General features: G+C 37.1%; 1 protein-coding gene across 7 annotated transcripts in view; it reads left to right on the forward strand.

Moving 5' to 3' along the window:
• Nucleotides 1-24,879, forward strand: part of SEPTIN10 (septin 10) — an 83,883-nt gene that overhangs the window by 46,333 nt on the left and 12,671 nt on the right. For 6 of the 7 annotated variants that reach the window (XM_045835200.1, XM_045835201.1, XM_045835195.1 and 3 more), the window contains 6 exons: nt 37-154; nt 563-758; nt 2,903-3,089; nt 8,872-9,033; nt 14,006-14,102; nt 15,258-15,426. In XM_045835200.1, the coding sequence (XP_045691156.1) occupies nt 37-154; nt 563-758; nt 2,903-3,089; nt 8,872-9,033; nt 14,006-14,102; nt 15,258-15,426 (929 nt within the window). The remainder of the gene's footprint in view (nt 1-36; nt 155-562; nt 759-2,902; nt 3,090-8,871; nt 9,034-14,005; nt 14,103-15,257; nt 15,427-24,879) is intronic. The other variant, XM_045835199.1, reaches the window with a different exon arrangement.

Below are 24,879 nucleotides of genomic sequence, written 5' to 3' on the forward strand. Positions count from 1 at the left end.
GTTTTGTTTTTGTTGTTGCTATTTTTTTTTCTTCAGAAAAGAGAAAATATTCGTTCTTTGACTATGTGTGGCCATGTTGGTTTTGAGAATTTGCCTGATCAGCTGGTCAACAGATCAATTCAGCAAGGCTTCTGTTTCAATATTCTCTGTGTTGGTGAGTGCCAGACTCTTCCTCTAAGTTATTCCTTCATGTTCCTTGTGCTCACTCATTCTTGTAAGTTGTGTGGTGCTCATGTTATCAATTTGAGATCATGATCACAGATTTTGTTCAGTTACTTAAATTTTATGAGTTTTGTTTTTCACCTGTACTGCTTTAACTTTTTGTTTGTTCTTTAAGCATTTCAGTACTGTAGAGTTCTGAGTAACTTAGCATACTTACTCATTTTTATATTCTGCTAATGACTTAGTGGACTGACCTTAGCATGTATTTCTTCCATGGACAACTCAGCCTTTGAAATATTAAAAATATTTGGGATCCTTGAAACCACTCTTAAGAGTTTACAGTTCTATTTTTTCTCATCCATCCTGTGCACCTGTGAAAATGTACCTTTGTTTCCTTCAGGGGAGACTGGAATTGGAAAATCAACGCTGATTGATACATTGTTTAATACTAATTTTGAAGACCATGAATCCTCACATTTTTACCCACATGTTAGACTTAAAGCTCAGACATATGAACTCCAAGAAAGTAATGTTCGATTGAAATTGACCGTTGTGAATACAGTGGGATTTGGTGACCAAATAAACAAAAAAGAAAGGTACATGTTTTCTTCTTGTAGTAAAACAAGTTTTTTGTTTTTGTTTTTTTTATTTCAGGGCATTTGTATTCTCTTGCCATGTGCTATGATTTGATTTTCTACTATGGAAATCCATACCTTTCCTCCCGGACTTTTAATTTTTTTAATCATTAAGCAATATTTTGTTCTAACAAATTGACATTTTTATATTCAGTTACCTAATTTCTCTAGAATAGTTTGAAATGTGTCATTAAAATATCTATTTCAGCAAAAATAGTTTTAATTATTTCCTGATATGCCAATTCATTGTATTTTAAGTGATTTGTACTAATTTTCAGGCAAGACTAAATTCAATGAGGGAAAAAAACAAGACATACAATGGCAAATATCTAATGGCCAAATCCATGGATTTTTTTTGAAATTCTAACCAAATTAGCCAGGTACATTATAATGCATTACAGGAAAGTTTTGATAATGAAGTTTCTTTTTTATATTATGTCATTATTCTGTGAAATTTAAACTAAGAAAAGGGGAAACAGACTGGGGTAAAGCAATAACTTTTGTTCTTATTCCTTTTCTAGAAAGGATGTATTTTCATTATTAGAGGTAATTTCCTGCTTTTCTAAAGTTTGCTTCAGAGAGAAAATATTTTGCATAATAGAGTTTTTACATAAAGAGTTGTGTAACTTACACCCGCCTTTTTAGCATATTTGTGTGTTCTGCTTTAAATTTCAAGAAATGATTTATGTGCATTTTTTGAAGAAGCAGATTAGTGACAGAGACAAAGGCCTGTGACATGTTGCTATAAGTTATACTAATTTTTAAAATAATTTTCTATATGGCGACCCTGTATGGCTTTATAAATTTATACTTTTTTATAAAAGATTGTATTTATTTATTTATTTTTAGAGAGGGAAGGGAGGGAGATACAGAGAGCGAGAGAAACATCAATGTGCGCTTGCTGGGGGTTATGGCCTGCAACCTAGGCATGTACCCTGGCTGGGAATCGAACCTGCGACACTTTGGTTCACAGCCCGTGCTCAATCCACTGAGCTACGCCAGCCAGGGACATAAATTTATACTTTGATATCTGGCAATTTTGATGCTCTCATACATGGAATCTTTTAAAAGTATTTCATTTTCTATGGACATATTGATTTAACATATAGCAACTTCTGTAAATTCTCTGATTAATTCCAACAATTCGTCTTTAATATTGTGTAGATTTTCTATGTATATACTAGTATAATTATAAATAATGACATTTATGTGTCTTTTCAGTTCTTTTGCTTTTCTTTTTAAATGTTTTATTGATGTCTAATTTACATTAAAATGCACCAATTTTTTAAAGTGTATAATTCAATTAATTTTGACAAATGTATAGCTTTGTAACCAACACTGTTGTTAGAATATAGGAGAAGTCCAGCATCTTGGGTACTTTCCTCACATACATGTACATGTGCACATCAGTGCTTCACCAAAGCCAGAAGGGGATCCCTTTCTAGATCTCCAGTACGTTCTGTTGGTGCAGCTTCTTTTTTCCAGTGTTCTTATCTATAAATTCTAGTTGCTTTGGCCTCCTTGAACTGCTATATATATCTCTTCAACTCAAAGAACTGGCCAGGATCTGTTCTCTCTTTGTTGCTATGCCCTGGAAACTGAAACCTAGGGCAAATTACTATGGACATAGAATATTATTTAACTGAGAAAAGGCATGAGTATCAATAACTTAAAAGATATTTAAGTCAAATTCCATAACTTCTTGCTTCTTGCATTAGATTTGTATGGCATAAAAATCAGTAACATATCAAGGAGGAAAGGCATGTATCAAATGAAAGTATCAAATCAGAAATGCAGTTAAATGTGGGAGCCTTGTTAGTAAGGGATCCGTTATGTGAATGAATGTGAGAATGAAGCAATGTAAATTCAATATCACTTCTATAAAACAGTTTAAAACATGGGTTATCCTGATAGTTTTGAAGTACTACCTCTGTACATGCATATTTTGCACAATTTGTTTTATTACTTAAAGTTATCTGTTCAGCATAGATACTGTGTTTATTAGTTGATGAAAATATAGATCTCAAACTTCAGAGTTATATAAATATCTTATTAAGGTAGCATGAATATGTTGTATTCAATATTTAAATAATTATTATTTTTAGCTACCAACCAATAGTTGATTACATAGATGCTCAGTTTGAGGCCTATCTCCAAGAAGAACTGAAGATTAAGCGTTCTCTCTTTAACTACCATGATTCTCGTATCCATGTGTGCCTCTACCTCATCTCACCAACAGGCCACTCTCTGAAGACACTTGATCTCTTAACCATGAAGAGCCTTGACAGCAAGGTGGGTTTGGAAAAGGAATCAACTTATCTTGCTTTAATATTTATTTTGAATTATTAAAGTATCTTTATGATAATATATGTATAACATTTATTTTGTGCATTTTTAAAACGTTTGATAAGTTTTAGTCTTAGGTTATTTTCCAGAGAAATTCAGTTTAAAAGATGAGATGCAAAGAAAAAACATTAATACAAAATTTTAGTTCTTTTTTAATGATTAAATTGCATGTCAGAATATGGGGATTCATTTACATATTCTTAAAAAATCTATCAGCACTACATTCCTTTTAATTAATTACTGAAGAATACTCCATTTTATGGGTATTTCATATTTTATTCAACAGTTAATGGGCATTTGGGGTTTTGGCTATCATAAATAATTCTGCATGGTCACATGTTTTTAGTTCTCTTGGCTATATACCTAGGAGCAAAATTGCTGGGGCACATAGGGTATTAGTTTGTTTGCTAGAGCTCTATTTTGCTATAACAAAATACTACACACTGAGAGGCTTAAATAACAAATTAATTTTCTCACAGTTCTGGAAGCTAGAAGTCTAAAATCAAGGTGTGAGTAGGTTTGGTTTCTTCTGAGGCCCCTCTCCTTGGCTTGCAAATACATCCACAAACACTAATTTTGCTCTTGCTAAAATTGTTTACTTTTGATGACATAACTTCTAAGGCCTTATCATATTAAAAAGAATTGAGAGAGCGGAAAAACGGGTGTACACACACGCAGGACAGAAAATCCCTTTCTTCACATTTGGTTAATAATACTTGGAAACTTCTTTTTAGAATCTTTATACCACTGGTATTTTATAATGGCCAGCATGTAGATGGACAGAGTACAACTAGGACTGTCTGTTCCTCTCTATACAGTAAAAATACTAGAGTCCAGAGTCCTGGTGGAATTTAGTTTTGGAGACTGGAAGTTCAAGATCAGGGTGCCAGCATGGTTGTGTAAGGGCCATCTTCCTGATTGCAGAATTCTCACTGTGTCCTCACATGGTGAAAAGGCCATTTACATTTTTTAAATGTGGAATTTATTTGACAATAATTTTCCTTTATGATACTCTTAAGTGAGAAGTTCATTGACAAAGATTAATATCTAATGTTTTATCACATCATTGCAAATTATATTTTAATGTGAACCATACCAAGAAAACCTATTTTTAAATTTATAATCCAAGGAGATATATATAAATTCAGGGAGCTATAAAAATATTCTCTCCAAATGAACTCTGTGGATTTTTGTCTAAAAGGTGGTTGAAGGCTGCTGTCTTATACTAAAAAAATACACAGGTTTTCTGTAACTTCTGAGAGTATGAGAAATTCAGCTTTCATTATCCTGGCTAATAATTTTATGAGATAGTATTCAGAAAGCAAGGGCATTCTGGCCATTACTACTTTCTATATGGACATCACTGTGGAAAGCAAGAGGACCTGCTAGGGAAGTCTTGGTACATAGATTTATTTACTTTTTACTAGTCATAGTCCCTGGTTTTAGCAGTAACTTGATGAAGCTTATATGATAGCCTGTTCATTTGATAGATTTTCTAACCATTTAGCCAGTTATTTTCATTGTTCAGTCTGATTATATGGAAGTTTAATATTTATTAATGGAACATAAAAGTACGAATGTGTAACTTTATCTTAGCAAGACAGAAGTAATATGATATAGTTTGTATAAATATCATAGCATTTGGTGTTAGTAAAGGCTGGTTTTAAATATTAACTCTGTCACTTAATAGCTATATGTTCTTGGATAAGTTCTTTAGCCCTCTCAGCCTCAGTCTCCTCATGTCTAAAATAAAACTAAGGAGTTATGTTGTGTCCTCCAGCCTATAGGTAGTGATGCTTTTGGTCAGGAATGCCTGAGGTATTCTTCCAAATGTATTTACTCATATTGTGAACCCCACAGATATCGCTCCCCGCTGCTGCTGCCACCACCAGGGTTGATGTCATGGCTGGACCAACCCTTGTGGTTCTTATTATGATCTCAGGTTACACTTCAACAGAAAACCATCAGAAAACTTTGAAGAACAAGATTTGTCACTTGTAGATCCTGGAGGGTACACAACATACCCAAGGACCTACAGGGAGGACAGGAGGAGAAAGGGAGGGAGGGAGTATGAACCTGGGGCTCTGTGTTTATTAGTGTTCAAGGATGGGGTGTCTAGGGTTTTACGGATTGACTTTTTTTCTCCAATCTTATTTTTTTTTATTGTTCAAGTACAGTTGTCTCCATTTCCCCCCTACTGCTCTTTGTCTTTGTCCCTGTGTCCTTTATACATGTTCCTAAAACCTGCCCCCCCATTATCCCCACCCTCCTCCCCTCTGGTTAATGTGAGTTTGTTCTAAATTTACTCTTTGTTTGCAAATATAAAACATAAGAGTGGGAGTTGGAACACAGGAAGAGAGATGCATTTTTTAGATTGCTCCAGCTTTCTAAAAGGGGAACTTCATGGGTGGGGCAGCCTGGCTCCTTACCTGGTTGTTTTGCTAGTAGCTTTGTCATATACCTGGGGATACATTTATGCAAGCTTGATGTCTTTAAAATGGATACCTTGGCAATCAAAAGCTTAATATCAGGCACTTTTATTACAATCAAAAAGCTTAATGTTAGGCACTTACACTGCAGCCTGCTTTCTGCTGTTTATTGTGGACACAATTATAAGTTTTTAACTTGGCATAATTTACTGAATATTCAAGTACATGATTTTGAACTTGGCATAACTTTTTATGTACCATACTCTGACAAATTTACCATGAAAGCTGGATACCTATAATTTTAGAAAAGTTTTCTGTCAAGTTTTCATGGGTAGTTAGAAAAATCTTTACTTTCTTTGGAGCATATTAAGACTAATAAATCCAAATATACCAATGAATCAGTGTGAAGTTGAAAAGAGAAATTTAAGAATGGGAATTATGATTTTTACTTTTCACTTTCACCCTGAGAATTGTATTGATATCTTACTCTGTTGACACATATAACTAGTTAGCCTGAAATCTTCTCTAAAAACAAACTAAATAAATAAATAACCAAAACCAAAACCTACAAACCCCTAAGTTTGTGTAGGCATCAGTCTTTTATGGAGACATTAATCTTAGAGAATTAGCTTTTCGAGTTAATTAGCCTTCATGACCTCAATTTTCCTCTCTGAGAGGAGACCATCCACAAATATCAGTTGGTCGTAAAATTTCCTTCCTTTGACACCTAGGCAGGAGTCATGACAGTGGGGCACAGATTGTGTAGATTCTTTGGTGAAAGGGGACCTGCTAAAATGAAGCAGAAGAAGAAACTTAACCTGTTTCATAGTTTTGTGAGGGATCAATCATCGTAATTACTTAGTGCTTAAATTACTAAGAAATTAAGTTAGTAAATTAAGCAAGCACTTTCAATGACATTTTACTTATTTGTCTATGACAGGATTTTACAAGACCTTGAGAGAAGAAAATGTGAGATTTCTAAACCAAAAATCAGATGAAAGATTAATATTATAAAAGGTGTACTTTTAATTTACTTTAAGTATGTTTTATTAATTATGCTATTACAGCTGTCCTATTCTTTTTTCTCTCCTTTATCCACCTCCACCTGCCCATTCCCTTCCGCATTCCTCCATCTTATTTCATGTCCATAGGTCATACATATAAGTTCTTTGGCTTCTCCATTTCCTGTACTGTTCTTAACCTCCGTATGTCTATTTTGTACCTGCCATTTGTGCTTCTTATTCCCTGTACCTTTACCCCCACTCTGGTCCCCACCTACACCTACTGATAACCCTCCATATGATCTCCATTTCTGTGATTCTGTTCCTGTTCTAGTTATTTGCTTAGTTTGTTTGGGTTGTTGTTTTTTTTTTTTTTCAGGTTCAGTTGTTGGTAATTGAGTTTATTGTGATTTTATTGTTCATAGTTTTGATCTTCTATTTCTTAGATAAATCCCTTTAACATTTCATAAAATAAGGCCTTGGTGATGATGAACTCCTTTAACTTGACTTTATCTGGGAAGCACTTAATCTCTCCTTCCATTCTAAATGATAGCTTTGCTGGATAGAGTAGTCTTGGATGTAGGTCCTTGACTTTTATGACTTTAAATGTTTCTTTACAGCCCCTTCTCCCCTGTAAGGTCTCTTTTGAGAAATCAGCTGATAGTCTTATGGGAACTCCTTTGTAGGTAACTTGCTTTTCTCTTGCTGCTTTTAAGATTCTCTTCTTATCTTTAATCTTGAGTAATGTAATTATGATGTGCCTTGGTGTGTGCTTCCTTGTTCCAACTTCTTTGGGACTCTGAGCTTCCTGGACTTATATGTCTATTTCCTTTGCCAAATTAGGGAAGTCTTCTTTCATTATTTTTTCAAATAAGTTTTCATTTTGTCGTGCTTCCTCTTCTCCTTCTGGCACCCCTGTGATTCGGGTGTTGGAACATTTAAAGTTGTCCCAGAAGTTCATAAGATTCTCCTCAGTTTTTTTGAATTCGTGTTTCTTCATTCTGTTTGGTTGAATGTTTATTTCTCCCTTTTGCTCCAGACTGTTGATTTGAGTCCTGGTTTCCTTCCCTTCACTGTTGGTTCCCTGTATTTTTTTCTTTATTTTACTTTGCATAGCCTTCACTTCTTCATTTTGCTGCCATACTCAACCATTTCTGTGAGCATCTTAGTTACCAGTGTTTTGAACTCTGTATCTGATAGGTTGGCTATCTTCTAGTTGCTTAGCTCTTTTTCTGGAGCTTTGATCTGTTTTTTCATTTGTGCCTTTTTGTCTCGGGGCACTGGTTAAGTGTTACGGGGCAGAGCCTTGAGAATTCATCAGGGCAGGGCAACCCACTTTGGTATGTTGTTGTGCTGTATTTGGAGGAGGGGTCCAAGAGGGAACAATGCACTTGCTCAGCTCTCACCCTGCTTTCAAGAGACTGACCATTTCTTCCACTACAACAACCTCCATAGATTTTTACAGCCAGAGGTTCTGTGGCTTTATTTTCCCTGCACTGGGACCCTGAATTCCACTATCTGTCTTGTGCCCTGCTGTTCCTCCATTATCCATGCGCAAATGTGGGAGCACCCAGTCTGCCAGTCACTGCCTTGCCACATGTCCTCTCTGCCCCAGCTTCCTGTCTCCACCCTTCCTACCAGTCTGGATGAATATTTCTCCTTTAACTCTTTGGTTGTTGGACTTCCATACAGTTTGATTTTCTGACAGTTCTGGTTGTTGTTCGTTTTTAAATTGGTTTTTCCTTCTTTTGGTTGTGTGAGGAGGTGAAGCATTCTATCTATACCTCCATTTCGGCTGGAACTTAAAAAGCTGTAGTTTTTAAAAGCACTTATTGTAAGGCCAGCATCTGTAGGAATGATTATGCAGGACCAGCATCTGTAGGAGTGACTGTGTGGGGTATGTGGTAAGAATGACAGCTAATGATTATCTAGGTCAACAGTTGGCAAGGTTTTTCTTAAAAGGGCCAATTAATAAACAACTCTAGGCTTCTCAGGCCACATGATCTCTGATGGAATACTCATATCTGCTATCATATTGTGAAAGTGGCCATAGACAACATGTAAATGAATAGGCCTAGCTGTGTTCCACATAATCTTTATTTATATAAATAAATCTTTATTTATATTAATCTTCATTTATATAAATATTTACTTACATGAGCTAGACTGTAGTTTGCCCATCCTGTGATCTAGGTTAAGGAAATTTGTCAGAGATTTAGTGGTTTTTAATGCAGAAACTGCAGGATGAAAAAAATACATCTTCAATTATGTAATTTTGTTTTTCTTTATTCTTAATAGGTGAACATTATACCAGTGATTGGCAAAGCAGACGCAATTTCTAAAACTGAATTACAGAAGTTTAAGATCAAGCTCATGAGTGAACTGGTCAGCAATGGTGTCCAGATATACCAGTTCCCAACAGATGATGAAACTGTTGCTAAAATCAATGCTTCAATGAATGTGAGCTCCTAACAATATTAATTGTTGTACATGTAGAAAATAAGTAATTTGTAGATAACATTGTTGCTAATATATTTTAACTGAGGCCTTCCAAAAAAACTAAAGGTAAATTTTCAAAAAGTCCAGTATAGGAAAATGTTCTGTTTTCTCAAGTTAGAAAAAGAAAAATAAGAAAATACTTTCTTTCCTCCCTACTTTCATGTAGGTGTGGCTCAGTTGGTTGGGCATTGTCCAGCAAACTGAAAGATCACTGGTTCAGTTCCTGGTCAGGGCACATGTCTAGGTTGTGGTTCCTTCCTGGTCGGGGCATATATGGAAGGCAACCAATAGATGTTTCTCTCCCTCTCTTTCTCCCTTCCTTCCCCTCTATAAATGAATGAATGAATGAATGAATGAATAGCGATACATTGTTATACTGCAGTACTCCTTTTGTGGAACCACACTTCATTGCCTTAAAGATACTTTTCTATTCTTTATAAACAGGAGAAGACTTTATGGCCTTCTTTGGATGCTATAGAATCTTAAAATCTTTAAGGAGATCTTTCTAATCTGTTATTTAAATTCATTCTCCCTTACAGTGTCATGTGTACATACTAAATTTTCATAGAACTTTTAGTTTACTGCTACTGAAGGTGACTAAGTTCTTTGTGTTAATTTCTTCAGGCTACCACATTTGTTAAATATCTTGTTATATTTTGAAGGATTGTGGGTTTTAGAAACAGATTTAACCATATTCTTTTGAAAGTTATGACTGTCCTCTAATCTTGCTAAGTCACCCACAAAATTGGGTTAATAATACCTATCTTAAGAGTTATTGAAAAGATACAAATTTTTATAAATATTTTAAAATTTTTATTCATTTTTTTAGAGAGAGGGAGAAAGAGAGGGAGAGGAACATTGAGGTGTGAGAGAAACATCAATATATTGCCTCTCTCGTGTCCCCAACCAGGGACCAGCCCCACAACCCAGGCATGTGCTCTGATTGGAATTGAACCAGTCACCTTTTGGCTCACAGGCTGGCAGTCAATCCACACCAGCCAGGGCCAGAGGCTAAAACTTTTGTGCACTGCTTAGCATGTTGACATTCAGTAACTAGTCATTCCATATCTCTTTTTTCCCTTTTTTGACTTTTCATACTCCCATTTATTTTAGGGTACTTAAACTAGATATATAAAAATCTGATTAACGTAATTACAAGTATAAGTAATCTTAATTCTTATGTGTCATATTGTCTTTATATCTAATTTTGTTTCTGTGTCCATCTGGAATATGTTTCAGAAGGGCACAGTTAAGAGACTAATAATGTCACTTGTTAATACTAAACACAATACTTAATATTTTTTACATTAGACTTTTCCCTTATATTAATCCTCAACTCCAGACAGTTTTCTCATTGACTCTGAATCAAGGTATGTTTTTTCAAAATTTTCTCCTTACTAAGCTAGTTCTTCCTCTCTGCTTGATTCATCTTTAGTCTGGGTTGTATCTTCCTGCTAACAGTGATCTTTCATTTCTCTAAATTTCTGTAACATTTATTATATTTAGCATTAGTTTGGGACTTAAATATTATTTTATATTAGTATCATGTCTGTGTACAAACTAAATATAGATATATACATAATCTAGTTGCATATATGTGTTATATGTAGTGTATATATATTTATATATTTACACACACGTACATACTGTGGTCAGGCACAAGTAACACCCCCCTTTTGTTCTTTTAAAGATTTTATTTTTAGAGAGAAGAGAAGGAGGGAAATATCAGTGTGTGGCTGCCTCTTTTGTGTGCCCTACTGGGGACCTCTCCCAAAACCCACACATGTGCCTCGACTGGAAATCAAACCTGCGACCCCTTGGTTCACAGGCTGGCACTCAATTCACTGAGTCTCACCAACCAGGGCTATGCCCCTTTTTTAATTACAAAATCTTTAGCATGTAATTCTGTAACATAACAATATCATGCTAAAGCACACCATTATGACATTTTAGGTAAAACATTTAAATTAAAAATATAAATTAATTATGCCTGTATTATTACTGTAGCAACCACACTCAAGCAGGCATTACATATATATGAGTTTGTTTGGAAAAAGTTCAACCATTGTTAATATAATGAGAACAGTTTCTGCGACATTAGTATAACCTGGGAACCCAAGAGAGTGGACTGGAATACACATGTGTGGACAATGACAACTTCACTTACTAGTCAGTGGGGGAGGTAGATACTCATTCGATGAGCATGTGTACTGTGTGGTTGTTGCATTCAAAATAACTGAGCAAGTAGAACAATGAATCTACATCAGCTTTTCTGTTAAGCTTGAACATTCCTCCATGAAAACTGTTCAGATGATTCAGAATGCTGCAGCTATTGGCAACTGGTGATAGGCAGCTTCATCACAACAATATGCCTGCTCATTCATCACATCTTGTGCAGTTTTAGTAAAATATGAAATCACCCAGGTGACTCAGCACCTCTACAGCCCAGATTTGGCAACCTGTGGCTTCTACCTTTTCCGAGAACTAAAATCACCTTTGAAAAGGAAGAAATTTGAGGCCATCAGTGTGATTCAGGAAAATACAACGGGGCAGCTGATGGCAGTTGGGAGAACTATGTGAGGTCTCTAGGTCCCTATTCTGAAGGGAACTGAGGTGTCATTGTCTAATGTTTCTTGTATCTTCTATCTTCTTCAGTAAATATCTCCATTTTTCATATTAGATGACTACATACTTTTTGGACTCTGTGTGTGGGTGGGGGGGCTTGTATTTCTTCACGATTATCTTTGTCTTTTATGCCAGAGATAATTTTGAGGGAAATAATACCTATATTACTTATACTGGAATTTTTAAAAATATATTTTATTGATTATGCTATTACAGTTGTCCAATTTTCCTCCCTTTATTGCCCTCTGCACTGCACACCCCCCTCCGACCTGCATCACCCCCCCTTAGTTCATGTCCATGGGTATATATAAGTTCTTTGGCTTCTACATTTTCTGTACTATTCTTAACCTCCACTTGTCTATTTTCTACTTACCATTTATGCTACTTATTCCCTGTAATTTTTCTCCCATCCCCCCAACCCTAATCCCACTGATAACCCTCCATGTAATCTCCATTTCTCTGATTCTGTTCCTGTTCTAGTTGTTTGGTTTGTTTGTTTGTTTGTTTGTTTGTTTGTTTTAGGTTCCATTGTTGTTAGTTGTGAGTTTGTTGCCATTTTACTGTTCATATATTTGATCTTCTTTTTCTTAGATAAGTCTTTTTAACATTTCATATAATAAGGGCTTGGGGATGATGAACTCCTTTAACTCAGCCTTATCTGGGAAGCACTTTATCTGCCCTTCCATTCTAAATGATAGCTTTGCTGGGTAATCTTGGATGTCGGTCTTTGACTTTCATGACTTTGAATACTTCTTTCCAGCCCCTTCTTGCCTATAAGGTTTCTTTAAAGAAATCAGCTGGCAGTCTTATAGGAACTCCTTTGTAGGTAACAGTCTCCTTTTCTGTTGTTGCATTTAAGATTCTCTCCTTATCTTTAATCTTGGGTAAAGTAATTATGATGTGCTTTGATGTGTGCTTCTTTGGGACTCTGAGCTTCCTGGACTTCCTGAAAGTCTATTTCCTTTGCCAGATTGGGGAAGTTCTCCTTCATTAAGTTTTCAATTTCTTGCTCTTGTTCTTTTCCTTCTGGCACCCCTGTGGTTCAGATGTTGGAACATTTGAAGTTGTCCCAGAGGTTCCTAAGCCTCTCCTCAATTTTCTGAATTCTTGTTTCTTCATTCTGTTCCAGTTGACTATTTATTTCTTCTTTCTGGTCCTAACCATTGATTTGAGTCCCAGTTTCCTTCCTGTCATTGTTGATTCCTTGTACATTTTGCTTCATTTCACTTTTCATAGCCTTCACTTTGTCCTCTGTTTTGCAACTCATAGTCAATTCTGTGAGCATCCTTATGGCCAGTGTTTTGAACTCTGCATCTGATAGATTGGCTATCTCTTCATTGTTTAGTTGTATTTTTTTTTCTGGAGCTTTGACCTGTTCTTTCATTTGAGCTGTATTTTTTTTTGTCTCATGCACCTGTTATGTAGTCAGGGGTGGAGCCCTCCATATTCGCCAGTGGGGGTCAATGCACATCACTGCTTTGTGGCACTGTATGTGGGGGAAGGGTCTTAGAGGGAACAATGCACTTACTTGTTCAGCTACCGTCCCACTTTCAGTCACTTCTCCCACATCCCCCAGGCAAATTGGGCCCTCCTGGTGCTGATTCCTGGGTGGGTAGGTTTGTGTACATTCTAGGACCCTCTGGGTCTTTTCAACAAATTCTTGTGAGGCTAGGAGTTTCTGCTGCCGCTGCAACCCCTACAGGATTTTTCAATCAGATTTTGAGGCTTTCTTTCCCTGCTCTGGAATTCTTGGTTCAGTTTGATGGTCTGTCTTTCTCCCCAATTTTTCCTCCCAGTTTATCTGCCCACAAATATGGAACTGCCCAGTCTGCCAGCTGCTGACTTGCCCACCCAAGTCCTATAGCCACTGCCTTGCTGTGAGTCCTCTCTGCCCCAGCTGCCTGTCTCTGCCCCTCCTACCGGTCTGGATGAGTGTTTCTTTTTTAACTACTTAGTTGTCAGGCTTCCATACCGTTTGATTTTCTGGCAGTTCTGGTTGGCTTTTGGTTTTCAAATTTGTTGTTGTCCTTCTTTTGGTTTTGCAAGGAGGCACAGCATATTTACCTGCACTTCCATCTTGACTGGAAGTCTGGAATTTTTTTTCTAGGTTTTATTTCTATAGCATAATGCTTTTTGTTGGGAGGATATTCAATAAATTTTTTCTTTATAGGGTCTGAAAATGACTCTTGTAGTAGAATTGGCACATATTCACTGTCAAGTTTGAAAATCTGAGGCAGAGCAGATCATTTGATTTTAATAAATTTGCTATTTAATTAATTTCCTCTGTTATATTGTGGTTTCTTTCTAGGGACAGTTGCCATTTGCTGTTGTAGGAAGTATGGATGAGGTAAAAATTGGAAATAAGATGGTCAAAGCTCGCCAGTACCCTTGGGGTATAGTACAAGGTAAATGAGATAAACAATGACTAGAACTATTTTGTAGTCTCAAAGTTGCAGTCAATGCATTCTTTGAAGTGATGGTTATTTTTTATTATGATTCATTGTCAGAAAAATTGGCCATGTTCAATTTAATCAAGTCTGTAGAGACCAGGCAGAACCTCCCCATTACCTGCTCAGGTGTACCAAGACATTTAGAAGGTGGAACAAATTGATCAGGCATTTTGAATAAAATTTGAGTGTAAATAGTAGTGTTTAAACATGATACATAAACTAATTACTAGGTAATTCTAGGGTACAATAAACCATTGTATAAATTTATATATTTTTACTACAAAATATTGGCAATTATTTCTAAAATAAACCAGTCAACCAACTAAAAAAATGTTAGGATTTATTTAGCATTATAGTGAGTAAGTAATTAATACTCTGTGGTTCATTCACTTGTTATGGTAATGAATGGGGAATGGATTGCCCTTGGTAATACCAGTTTCACAATGCTGCTTTTTAAATTGACAAATTTCATAATACATGAAAAATATTAAAAAGTTTAACATTTTAATGTATAAAATATTTAAAAATAACTGTGCTTAAACAGTAATATATTCATCTGTACTCTTCTAGTCACCATAAATGTAGGAGGACCATGTAAGTTTATTCACTAACTGTCTAACACAGGATTGTAAATGTGGCATTGTGTAAAAAGAACTTGATAGTTATAGTATACACAGATGGGACTCTTGAGTATGCGGAATTTATTACTTTGAAGTTTTACTTTGAAGTGAAACAATGTTAGATATATTTTCAGCACTATGTTAAGTATCCTGAATGTGGTTTATGAACTTCTAACATTGTATTAGTGAAATAACTGGAGAACATAGTAACATTATACAGTGCATTTCTTTCACATTTTTTTGTTTATCCATTTGCTACTAAATTTAAAGCAAGTCTTCCAGCCTGATAATTAATGTTGCCTATAATTCGGTATGTATTATACAAGAGTCTTCCTTGGTTACATGTATAGAATAATCGTAGCTCTTAAGCAGAGTTATCATTTAACTGTTTGTTATTTCAAATATTTTCATTTACTCATTCATTCAACAAATACTAATTGTGTGTCAGAAATTAAAAACTTGTGTTGCTGTTTCTTATTTTTCTGGCTAGTGGAGAATGAAAACCACTGTGACTTTGTGAAGCTCCGGGAAATGCTCATTTGCACAAATATGGAGGACCTGCGAGAACAGACCCACTCTAGGCACTACGAACTGTACAGGCGCTACAAACTGGAGGAGATGGGCTTTACTGATGTGGGCCCAGAGAGTAAGCCACTCAGGTAAGGGATTTCTCTGACAAATAAACCAAAGAGAGGAAGTTAGAGGGTATTGTGCCTTTTTATATATCCAGAATGATGGAATATGTGTTTTTTCAGAAATTTCCCAATATGACATAGAACCATTTGTTTATGATTATTGGGCTTCTTAGATTACTTGAAGGCTTCTTGTTTTTAAGGGTCTCTAAGTCCTCACGTGACTCAAGGAGTTACGTAGAATGAAGAACATGGCAAAAGGCTGCTATTTCAGTAAATGCTAAAGTGAATACTGGTAACTAAAGGTAAACTCTTTTAATTTGAGTTTTTTTTTAATTTATCTGAAAAAGATAAAAGCATATTTATCTATTAACATAAAAGAAAGTTGGAATGTGAATCATATTAAATAAATTAAAAGCTGTTAGTTTTTATCCTGATGAATATTTTAGAATGACTTAAATTTAAGAAAATATAAAGGAAGAATGAAAGTACTTGTAAGGAGTCAGAAATTAGACTGTTTCTTAAATATTACAATATAGATACAAGAATTTTGGAACCTGATGACCTTTTTATGAGAGTTAAATACTATAAACTTGCCTGGTAATTTCTTATGCTGCTACATTCTTTTATTTATTTATTTATTTTAAGATTTTATTCATTCATTTTTAGAGAGGGAAGGGAGGGAGAGAGAGAGAGAGAGAGAGAGAGAGAGAGAGAGAGAGAGAGAGAGAGAGAGAGAGAGAGAGAGAAACATCAATGTGCAGTTGCTGGGGATCATGGCCTACAACCTAGGCATGTGCCCTGACTGGAAATCGAACCTGCAACATTTTTGGTTCGCAGCCTGTGCTCAATCCACTGAGCTACACCAGCCAGGGCTCCTTTTTTTTTTTTTTTTTTAATTAAGACATGTAAACATGAAATTCTAATACACTAAGTTATATTTGACATAGCATTACAGAACAGTTTTTGCATGGAGGAAAGCATGAGATCTTTAAACTATTTTAAACTCTGCTGTGAAACTAAGGGGTTTTTTTACATTTGATTATTTGCAGTTCAGTAATTTTCCTGTGTCTTTGTGTTTACACAAACAGAAGGAGGAGAAGAACATTAAATTGATGCTGCTATTCCATATGACCTGATTTAATAGATGAGGTTTAATTTTTAATATTTTTCAATCTGTGGATTTAATTAGTGTTTTAGCTCTGGAAGCATAATAAATTAAAAATTGTATGTACTTAATCCCTCCTCACCTGTTCAGGAATGTTATACATCTAGTTATGGGCCAATTCTAGTAAAATGATTATGTTCTCTATTGAATATAAGTCCTCTAGAGTTGACTTCTGTAATGTTTCCCAGAGGAGGCTTCGCTTCTCTTTCTTTTGACTCTCAGGGTCAATTCAGAAGTCTCTGTGTGCATTAATGTGAGAGCAAGTGGAACAGCCTTGTAGTATTCCAAGAATGGGGATTCAGGGTACCTGGCAGATCACTTATCAGTCACCTGTGGATTATTAAAAAATGCAGGTTCAGAGTTTCTAGGGATGGAGTCTAAGAATCTTCATTTAAAGTAATATTCCCAGTTCAGTCATTTAGCAGATATTTACTGTTTGTCTGCTATCTATCTGCCCAGCATGATGCTAGTCACTAGGTATGTATGCACTGTAGGATTAAAGAGAGACCCTGCCCTTGTTGAGCTTCAGAGGTGGGAGTGGGACAAAGACACTCTGGCCCTGTGTGGAGAATAGAGTATGGGATATGGTCAGAAGTGGGAGTTAGGGGACCAAATTGGGAAGTCACTATATTAGTCTAAGAAGAGAAGAGAAGGATTAGGGTAGTAGTGGTAGTGGTGGTAGTGGTTGTCAGAAGCACACTTAGGATTCGTAATTTGAAGGTAAAGTTAATAGGGCTCATTGATGGTTGGACATAGGACATAAAAGAAAGAGATGAATTGAGGATGACTCCAGTCACCATTTTGACCTGAGAAACTATATGAATGGTGGTGATGTTTATTGATATGAGCAAGATTGGGAAAGGGGTAAGTTTGGGGTGTTGCGGTTAGTAGAGAGGTTAGAGACATGTTGAATTTAAATTGCTTATAAAATATTTGGGTGAAGAATTTGAGTAGGTTATTTTCAAAGTAAACCGGGAGCTTGGGGAGAAGTTAATTTGAGATTCAACAGTGAATAATACTGAGTAAAATTATTAGTATTTTTAAAGTGTCTACTATTTACAAGGCTCTGGATTAAGTGCTGGAGATACAATACTGAATGTGGTCATTATGTTGCAACCATTCAAGGTCAGACAGGTTCATGGTATTCAGGCAGAATATTCATGGAGCCATTGGGATGTCTGACATGCCTTTATTCACAGGTGGGCAAGCCACTCATGCTGCAAGCTGCATATCCCCCTGCTTGTCTCTGCGTAGCACAATTTGTGGCTCTTGCTGTGTAGCATGGCACATGTTGTGGCATCCAGCAGGGAGCCTCTAGCCCCTTTTTCTATATTTTTAAAGATTTTATTTATTTTTAGATAGAGGGGAAGGGGAGCAGAAAGAGAGGGAGAGAAACAGCAATGTGTGGTTACTTCTTGTGCCCCCCTCCTGGGGACCTGGCCCACAACCCAGGCATGTGCCCTGACTGGGAACCGAACTGGTGACCCTTTGGTTCACAGGCCAGTGCCCAATCCACTGAACCACACCAGCCAGGGCCCCCTAACCCCTTTTAAATACTACAGCAAACAAAGCTGGCAAAAAGCCAGAAAATTTTATAAAATAGCATAATTCTGCACATGTGAGCACAGTTCATGTTATGGGAACAGTTTATTGGACCAAGTCTCAAGGCTATGAGAACACTACTAATCAGGCCTGTTCAAGGTTATGGGAACACTGCTTCCCTTAGTTACCAAGACACCTGGGTGAAGAGGCCAGACTGCCTCCACTTACCCTACAGTCATACAGTTTTGGCTGTCATGTAGCTTAAATTCTTGTAGGGAAGGGCAAAATCAAACAGCTAATCGTACAATAAATTATATTTGTGAAATGTGCGCTAACAAGAGATAGTGTATAACGGGACAGTTTTCTGGTTTAATCCAGAAAATTGGGCAAGACTCCCTTGAGGCAGTTACAATTTTGAGCTATAATAACATGGGGAAAACAGAGCAAGATATGTGCAAAGATCTGTAGGCAGAGAGCAAATGGCATCTTTAAGACTCTGGAAGAAATTCAGTGCACCTGGAACGGAAATGGTGGGAATGGCATGAGGTTGAGAGAACAGGTAGGCAGGAGTCAAACTATGGAGGCCCTGGTGAAGATTTGGTCTTTGTCCTAAGGGAAAGGCAGAGTCACTGAAGGAATGATATCATAATGTCATTTTTAAAAAATCACTCTTACCTATAATGTAAAGAAGGTATTAAAGGAGTGTACAAAGATGCTTAAGAGAAACCAGTTGGGAAAGTGTTGCTGGGACTAAAGTAACAGCAATGAAAATAGAATTGGTCATGTTTGAGAGTCTTCTAGAAGATGAAACTGAAAAACTTAGCAATTGTGTAGATATGACAAGATGAAGAAGCAGGAGATGCCGGAAGATGGTAGAGGAAGACTTACAGTCTCCTGGATTTATGGGGGAGGGGGTTGTATATTTTATTGATTATGCTATTATAGTTTTCCCAATTTTTCTCCCATTATCCCCCTTCCACCCTGTATCCCCCAACCCTCTAGCATTCTACCCCCCCCACCCTTATTTCATGTCCATGGGTTGTATATATAAGTTCTTTGAGTCCTCTGTTTCCTATACCATTTTTGACCTCTCTCTGCCTATTTTATGCCTATCAGTTAATGCTTCTTATTCCCTGTACCTTCCCCCCTATTCTTCCCCTCACCCTCCCCACTGAAAACCTACCATGTGATGTACATTTCTCTGATTCTGTTCTTGTTCTAGTTATTTGCTTAATTTTTGTTTTTGTTGTTTTTCTTTTTTTTAGGTTCATTTGTTGATAGCTGTGAGTTGGTTGTTGTTTTACTGTTCATTGTTTTTGATCTTCTCCAATTTCTTAGATAAGTCCCTTTAACATTCATTTCATATAATAAAGGCTTGGTGATGATGAACTCCTTTAACTTGATCTTATCTGGGAAACACTTTATCTGCCCTTCCATTCTAAATGATAACTTTGCTGGAGAGAGTAGTCTTCGATGTAGGTCCTTGACTTTTATGACTTTGAATACTTCTTTCCAGCCCCTTCTTGCCTGTAAGGTTCCTTTTGAGAAATTAGCAGATAGTCTTATGGGCACTCCTTTGTAGGTAACTGTCTCCTTTCCTCTTGCTGCTTTTAAGATTTTATCTTTAATATTGGGTAACTTAATGATGATGTGCCTTGATGTGTTCCTCTTTGGGTCCAACCTCTTTGGGACTCGTGGGTTTCCTGGACTTCCTAGAAGTCTGTTTCCTTCACCAGATTAGGGAAAATTTCCTTCATTATTTCTTCAAATAAATTTTTAATTTCTTGCTGTTGTTTTCCTCCTTCTGGCACCCCTATAATTCAGATATTGGAATGTTTAAAGTTGTCCTGGAGGTTCCTAAGCCTCTCTTCATTTTTTTTTAATTCTTGTTTCTTCATTCTGTTCCATTTGGATGTTTATTTCTTCCTTTTGTTCCAAATCGTTGATTTGAATCCTGGTTTCCTTTCTGTCATTGTTGGTTCCCTGAATATTTTGTTTTATTTCACTTTGGGTATCCTTCATTTGCTCTTTCATTTTGCGACTGAGCTCAATTAGTTCTGTGAGCGTTTTAATTACCAGGACTTTGAACTCTGCATCAGATAGGTTAGCTATCTCCTCACTTAGCTCTCTTTCTGGAGTTTTGCTCTGTTCTTTCAGTTGGGCCCTATTTATTTGTCTCGGTGTACCTGTTATGTTGTAAGGAGGCATGGCCTTAGGTATTCACCAGGGCAGGGCAACCCTCCTTGCTACACTGCCTGTGGGGGAGGGGCCAAAGAGGGGATAAGGTAGCTCACCTTCTTGGCTCTAGCCCCACTTTCCAATGAACTCCCATCTGAGACTGGGAGTTTCTCCCATCACGGCAAACCCCTGGCAGTGGTAGTCCATAGTGAGCTCTGAGTCTCAGTTTCCTGTTCAGGCAGCCCCACCCGCACAGTCTACCACCTTGCCACAAGTTCTCTCTGCCTGCCTGTCTTACTGGTCTGGTTGACTGTTTCTTTAATTCCTTGGTTGTCGGAGTTCTTTGTAGTTTGATTTTCTGGCACTTCTGTTTGTTTATTGATTTTTAGATTGGTTGTTATCCTCCTTTTGGTTGTGTGAGGAAGTAAGTGAAGGGTTTCTACTTATGCCTCCATCTTGGCCAGAACTCAGTTTAGTGTCCTGGATTTATGGTTTTTGAGTAGGTTGTGCCATTCATCAAGACAGGTGTCTCTGGAGGAAGTAGCTTTTTTGACCGGGATGGGGGCAGCAGTGATTGGCATGATGGAGATTGTAAGCTCAGTTTGGAATCTGCTGACTTTCAGTTTTCCACTGAAACATCCAAGTGAAAATGTAAAATGGCACTTTGGATATTTAGCTGGAGCCTACAGTAGAGGGCTGGGCCAAAACAATTTATTTATTTTTTGTTTATTGTATTAGAGTTGTCCCATTTTTCCATTTGCCCCCCTCCACCATCCTACCCCTCTAGCCCACTGTCAGTCCCCTCTCCGTTGTCCATGTCCATGAGTCATTCATACATGTTCTTTGACTAGTTCTTTCCCCTTCCTTCCACCACTCTCCCTTCTATTCTCCCCTCCTTCAGCTATCAGTCTGTTCTATGTTTCCATGTTTCTGGTTCTGTTTTTCTTGTTAGTTTATTTAGTTCATTAGATTCTAGTTATAAGTGAGGTCATGTGGTATTTGTCTTTTGCCAACTATCTTATTTCACATTTAGATGGTTCATTGAATATATGAGTATGGATGAGATTGCATGGAGAGAGAAGTACATCTGTAAAGAAAGATGCCTTGAAAACAGCCTTGAGTCCCTTTAATATTTGTCAGCTGAGGAAACAGATAGAAGAGATTGAGAAGCTTTGGGTAGAGGAAGGAAGGAAACTAACAGTGGCATGTCTTGAAAGCCAAGTGAAGAAGATTTCAAGAAAAAAAGAAGAGGTCAGCCATGAGGTTGAGGATCAGGTTTTCACTGTTTTAAGTGCAGCAGTACAATACAATCCAGTTGCCTCCTTTATAGTTCTTAGAAAATAACGAAGATCACTCCATCTAAAACAAAAGAGCAATAGTTGGAAGACTGCATAGGCCAAGACTTACAGATTCAAAGGGAATGTTTAGAACAAGTAGAAACAAGTTTTATTCCAGTGCTGAGAGTGGAAGGAATGAACTGAAATCATTTCCAGCCTCTTTGTTCTCTGCTCAACAATTCATAGCCCAGGAATAGGCTATCAAGTGTTCAGTAGGCTCAGCTTAGGACATGTACCCATGTTTGGGCAAGGGGTGGGATGAACCTGATTAATTGTCCCACCAGACTGTATCCATGGTGGAGAGGTAGTGCTCCAAAAGGTAATCAGAGTAATGATACCAAAAGGAGGTAGATAGGTGGTAGGCAGTCAGTCAATGACTGCTGAGACCATCCCTTTATTGAGCATTTCATCAGTTTGAGAAGCATCTGCTTACTGATCAGTTAAAAAATGGAAAATTGGAAAAGGGGTAACCAGTTTAGACCAGGTTACACAGGTCAGATATGGAGCAGTGACTGTAGGTTGCTTGCAGAGGACAAAAACAAAAAGCAAAAACAATGGGGAGGTAAGTGGATACCATGTGAGATAGCCTTTGCCTACATGCCTAGGAGTCCAAGTCCTGTGCCCTTTTCAGGCCTGCTCTCCTTGAGACAGATGACATTTCATTAAGGGGAGCAGGCCTGAAATGTATGCATTTCTTGGGTCAGGTACAGCAAATGTCTCTTCTCTTGGTACTTTCTCATTTGCAGATAAATTATTTAATAAAGCTTCTATAGTTCATTATAGCCTGACATCTTAGGAAGGTTTTACTTTTGTAGCTTCCAGAAGTTACATCCTATTTTCTGGCGAATCTTTCCCATAATTTGGGGTATATATAACAATACTCAATATAATTTGCTTGGCATGTAAAGTCTGTCTCTCAATATGAATCTGTATATGAATAAAAAAATAGTTGTATGAACCTGTTAGGATGGCTTTTGTTTCTCTTTACTACCCAGCCCTCTTCATTGCCAGTCCTTCAGCTTATTCCATTTACATTTTATTGAATGTTTCTGCCAAGTCATGGTTAGTGTTCTACTCTATTAGCACTGATCATGGGCTTATTATGAAATCCAAGTAATTGGCGTTATGTTTTACTTAAATCCCCAAGTTAATTTAGTTAACCTAACCCATCTTGTTCCCAATCATCTTTAACATTTGAGTAGAAAATCACTGTCTTTGAAGTGTTTTGAGGCCTGGTTTTAAAAGGAAGGATTTTGTAGTATTTTAAAGTTAGCTTAAGTGTTTAACATAACTTTTTCTTTCTTAGAGTTATAAGAATTTTTCTTTTTAAAATTTATTTTTTATTGTTCTTTAAGTACAGTTGTCTAAATTTTCTAGCCTAAGCATTTGCCTGACCAACTCACCCCCACCTCCCACCCTCAATCCTACTCCCCTTTGGCTTTCTCCATGGGTCCTTTAAACATGTTCCTTGATGGACCTTCCCCTACCTGTTTTTCCTCTTCCCCCTCCCTTCTGGTTATTCTAGGTTTGTTCTTTATTTCCATGTTTCTGGTTATGTTTCGGTTGCTTATTTGTTTTGTTGATTAGGTTCCACTTACAGGTGAGCTCATTCGGTATTTTTCTTTCACCACCTGGTTTATTTCATTTAGCATAATGCTCTCCAGATCCATCCATACTGTTGCAAAGAGTAGGAGCTCCTTTTTTCTTTTTGCTGCATAGAATTCCATTGTGTAAATGTACCACAGTTTTTTCCTTTTTTTTCCAATTTAATTGTTGTTCAAGTACAGTTTTCTGCCTTTCCTCCTATCCCAACCCAACCCCCCAGCGCTCCCCACCTCCCTCCCATTTCCACCTCTCCTTCCCCCCATTGTTGTCCATGTGTCCTTTATACTTGTTCCTGCAAACCCTTCACCCTTTTCCCCTGAACTTCCCTCTTCTCTCCCCTCTGGTCATTGTCAGCCTGTTCTCAATTTCTGTGTCTTTGGTTATATTTTTGTTGATTAGGTTCCTGTTAAAGGTGAGATCATGTGGTTTTTGTCTTTCACTGCCTGGCTTGTTTCACTTAGCATAATGCATTCCAGTTCCATCCATGCTGTCACAAAGGGTAGGAGCTCCTTCTTTTTTTATGCTGCATAGTATTCCATTGTATAAATGTACCACAGGTCTGATCCAGTTATTTACTGATGGGCACCTAGGTTGCTTCCAACACTTGGCTATTGTAAATTGCGATGCTATGCATATTGGGTGCATAGATTGTTTGGTGTTTCAGGATTCTTAGGGTATAATCCCAGCACTGGAATTGCTGGGTCAAAAGGCAGTTCCATTCTTAGTTTTCTGAGGAATTTCCATACTGCTTTCCACAGTGGGTGCACCAGCCTGCATTCCCATCAACAATGTACAAGGGTTCCCTTTTCTCCACAACCTCGCCAGCACTTGTTGTTTGTTGCTTTGTTTATGATGGGCATTCTGACTGGTGTGAAGTGGTATCTCATTGTGGTTTTAATTTGGATCTCTCTGATAGCTAGTGATGCTGACCATCCTTTCATATGTCTCTGGGCCCTCTTTATGTCCTCCTTAGAGAAGTGTCTGTTCAGGACTTTTACTCATTTTTTTATTGGGTTGTTTGTTTTCATGGAATGGAGTCGTGTGAGTTCTTTATATATTTTGGAGATCAAACTATTGTCTGAGATACATTGACAGATATATTTCCCCATACAGTTGTTTTTTTTTTAATTTCGCTAATGTTTTTGTTAGCTGTGCAGAAGCTTTTTATTTTGATGAAGTCCCATTTGTTTATTCTTTCCTTTATGTCCAGTGCTCTTGGGGATATATCAGTGAAACTATTGCTCTGGAATATTTCTATGGAATATCTGAGATTTTCCTGTCTATGGTCTGCTCCAGGACTTTTATGATACCACAACTTATGTTTAAGAGTATTATCCATCTTCAGTTTAGTTTTGTGCATGGTGTAAGTTGTTAGTCAAGTTCATTTTTTTACATGTAGCTGTCCAGATATGCTGACAACATTTATTGAAAAAGCTATTTTTACTCCATTTTATGGTTCTCCCTTTTTGTCAAATATTGACTGTAGAGACTTGGGTTTATTTCTGGGCTCTGTATTCTGTTCCACTGACCTATGTGTCTCATCTTATGCCATTACCAGACTGTTTTGTTTACCATGGCCTTGTACTATACTTTTCTGTGAGGTATGATGATCCCTCCTACTTTGTTCTTCTTTCTGATAATTGCTGTGGC

Source organism: Phyllostomus hastatus, unplaced genomic scaffold (assembly GCF_019186645.2).
Source record: "Phyllostomus hastatus isolate PE091 unplaced genomic scaffold, TTU_PhHast_1.1 phas_contig_2, whole genome shotgun sequence".
Lineage (NCBI taxonomy): Eukaryota > Metazoa > Chordata > Mammalia > Chiroptera > Phyllostomidae > Phyllostomus > Phyllostomus hastatus.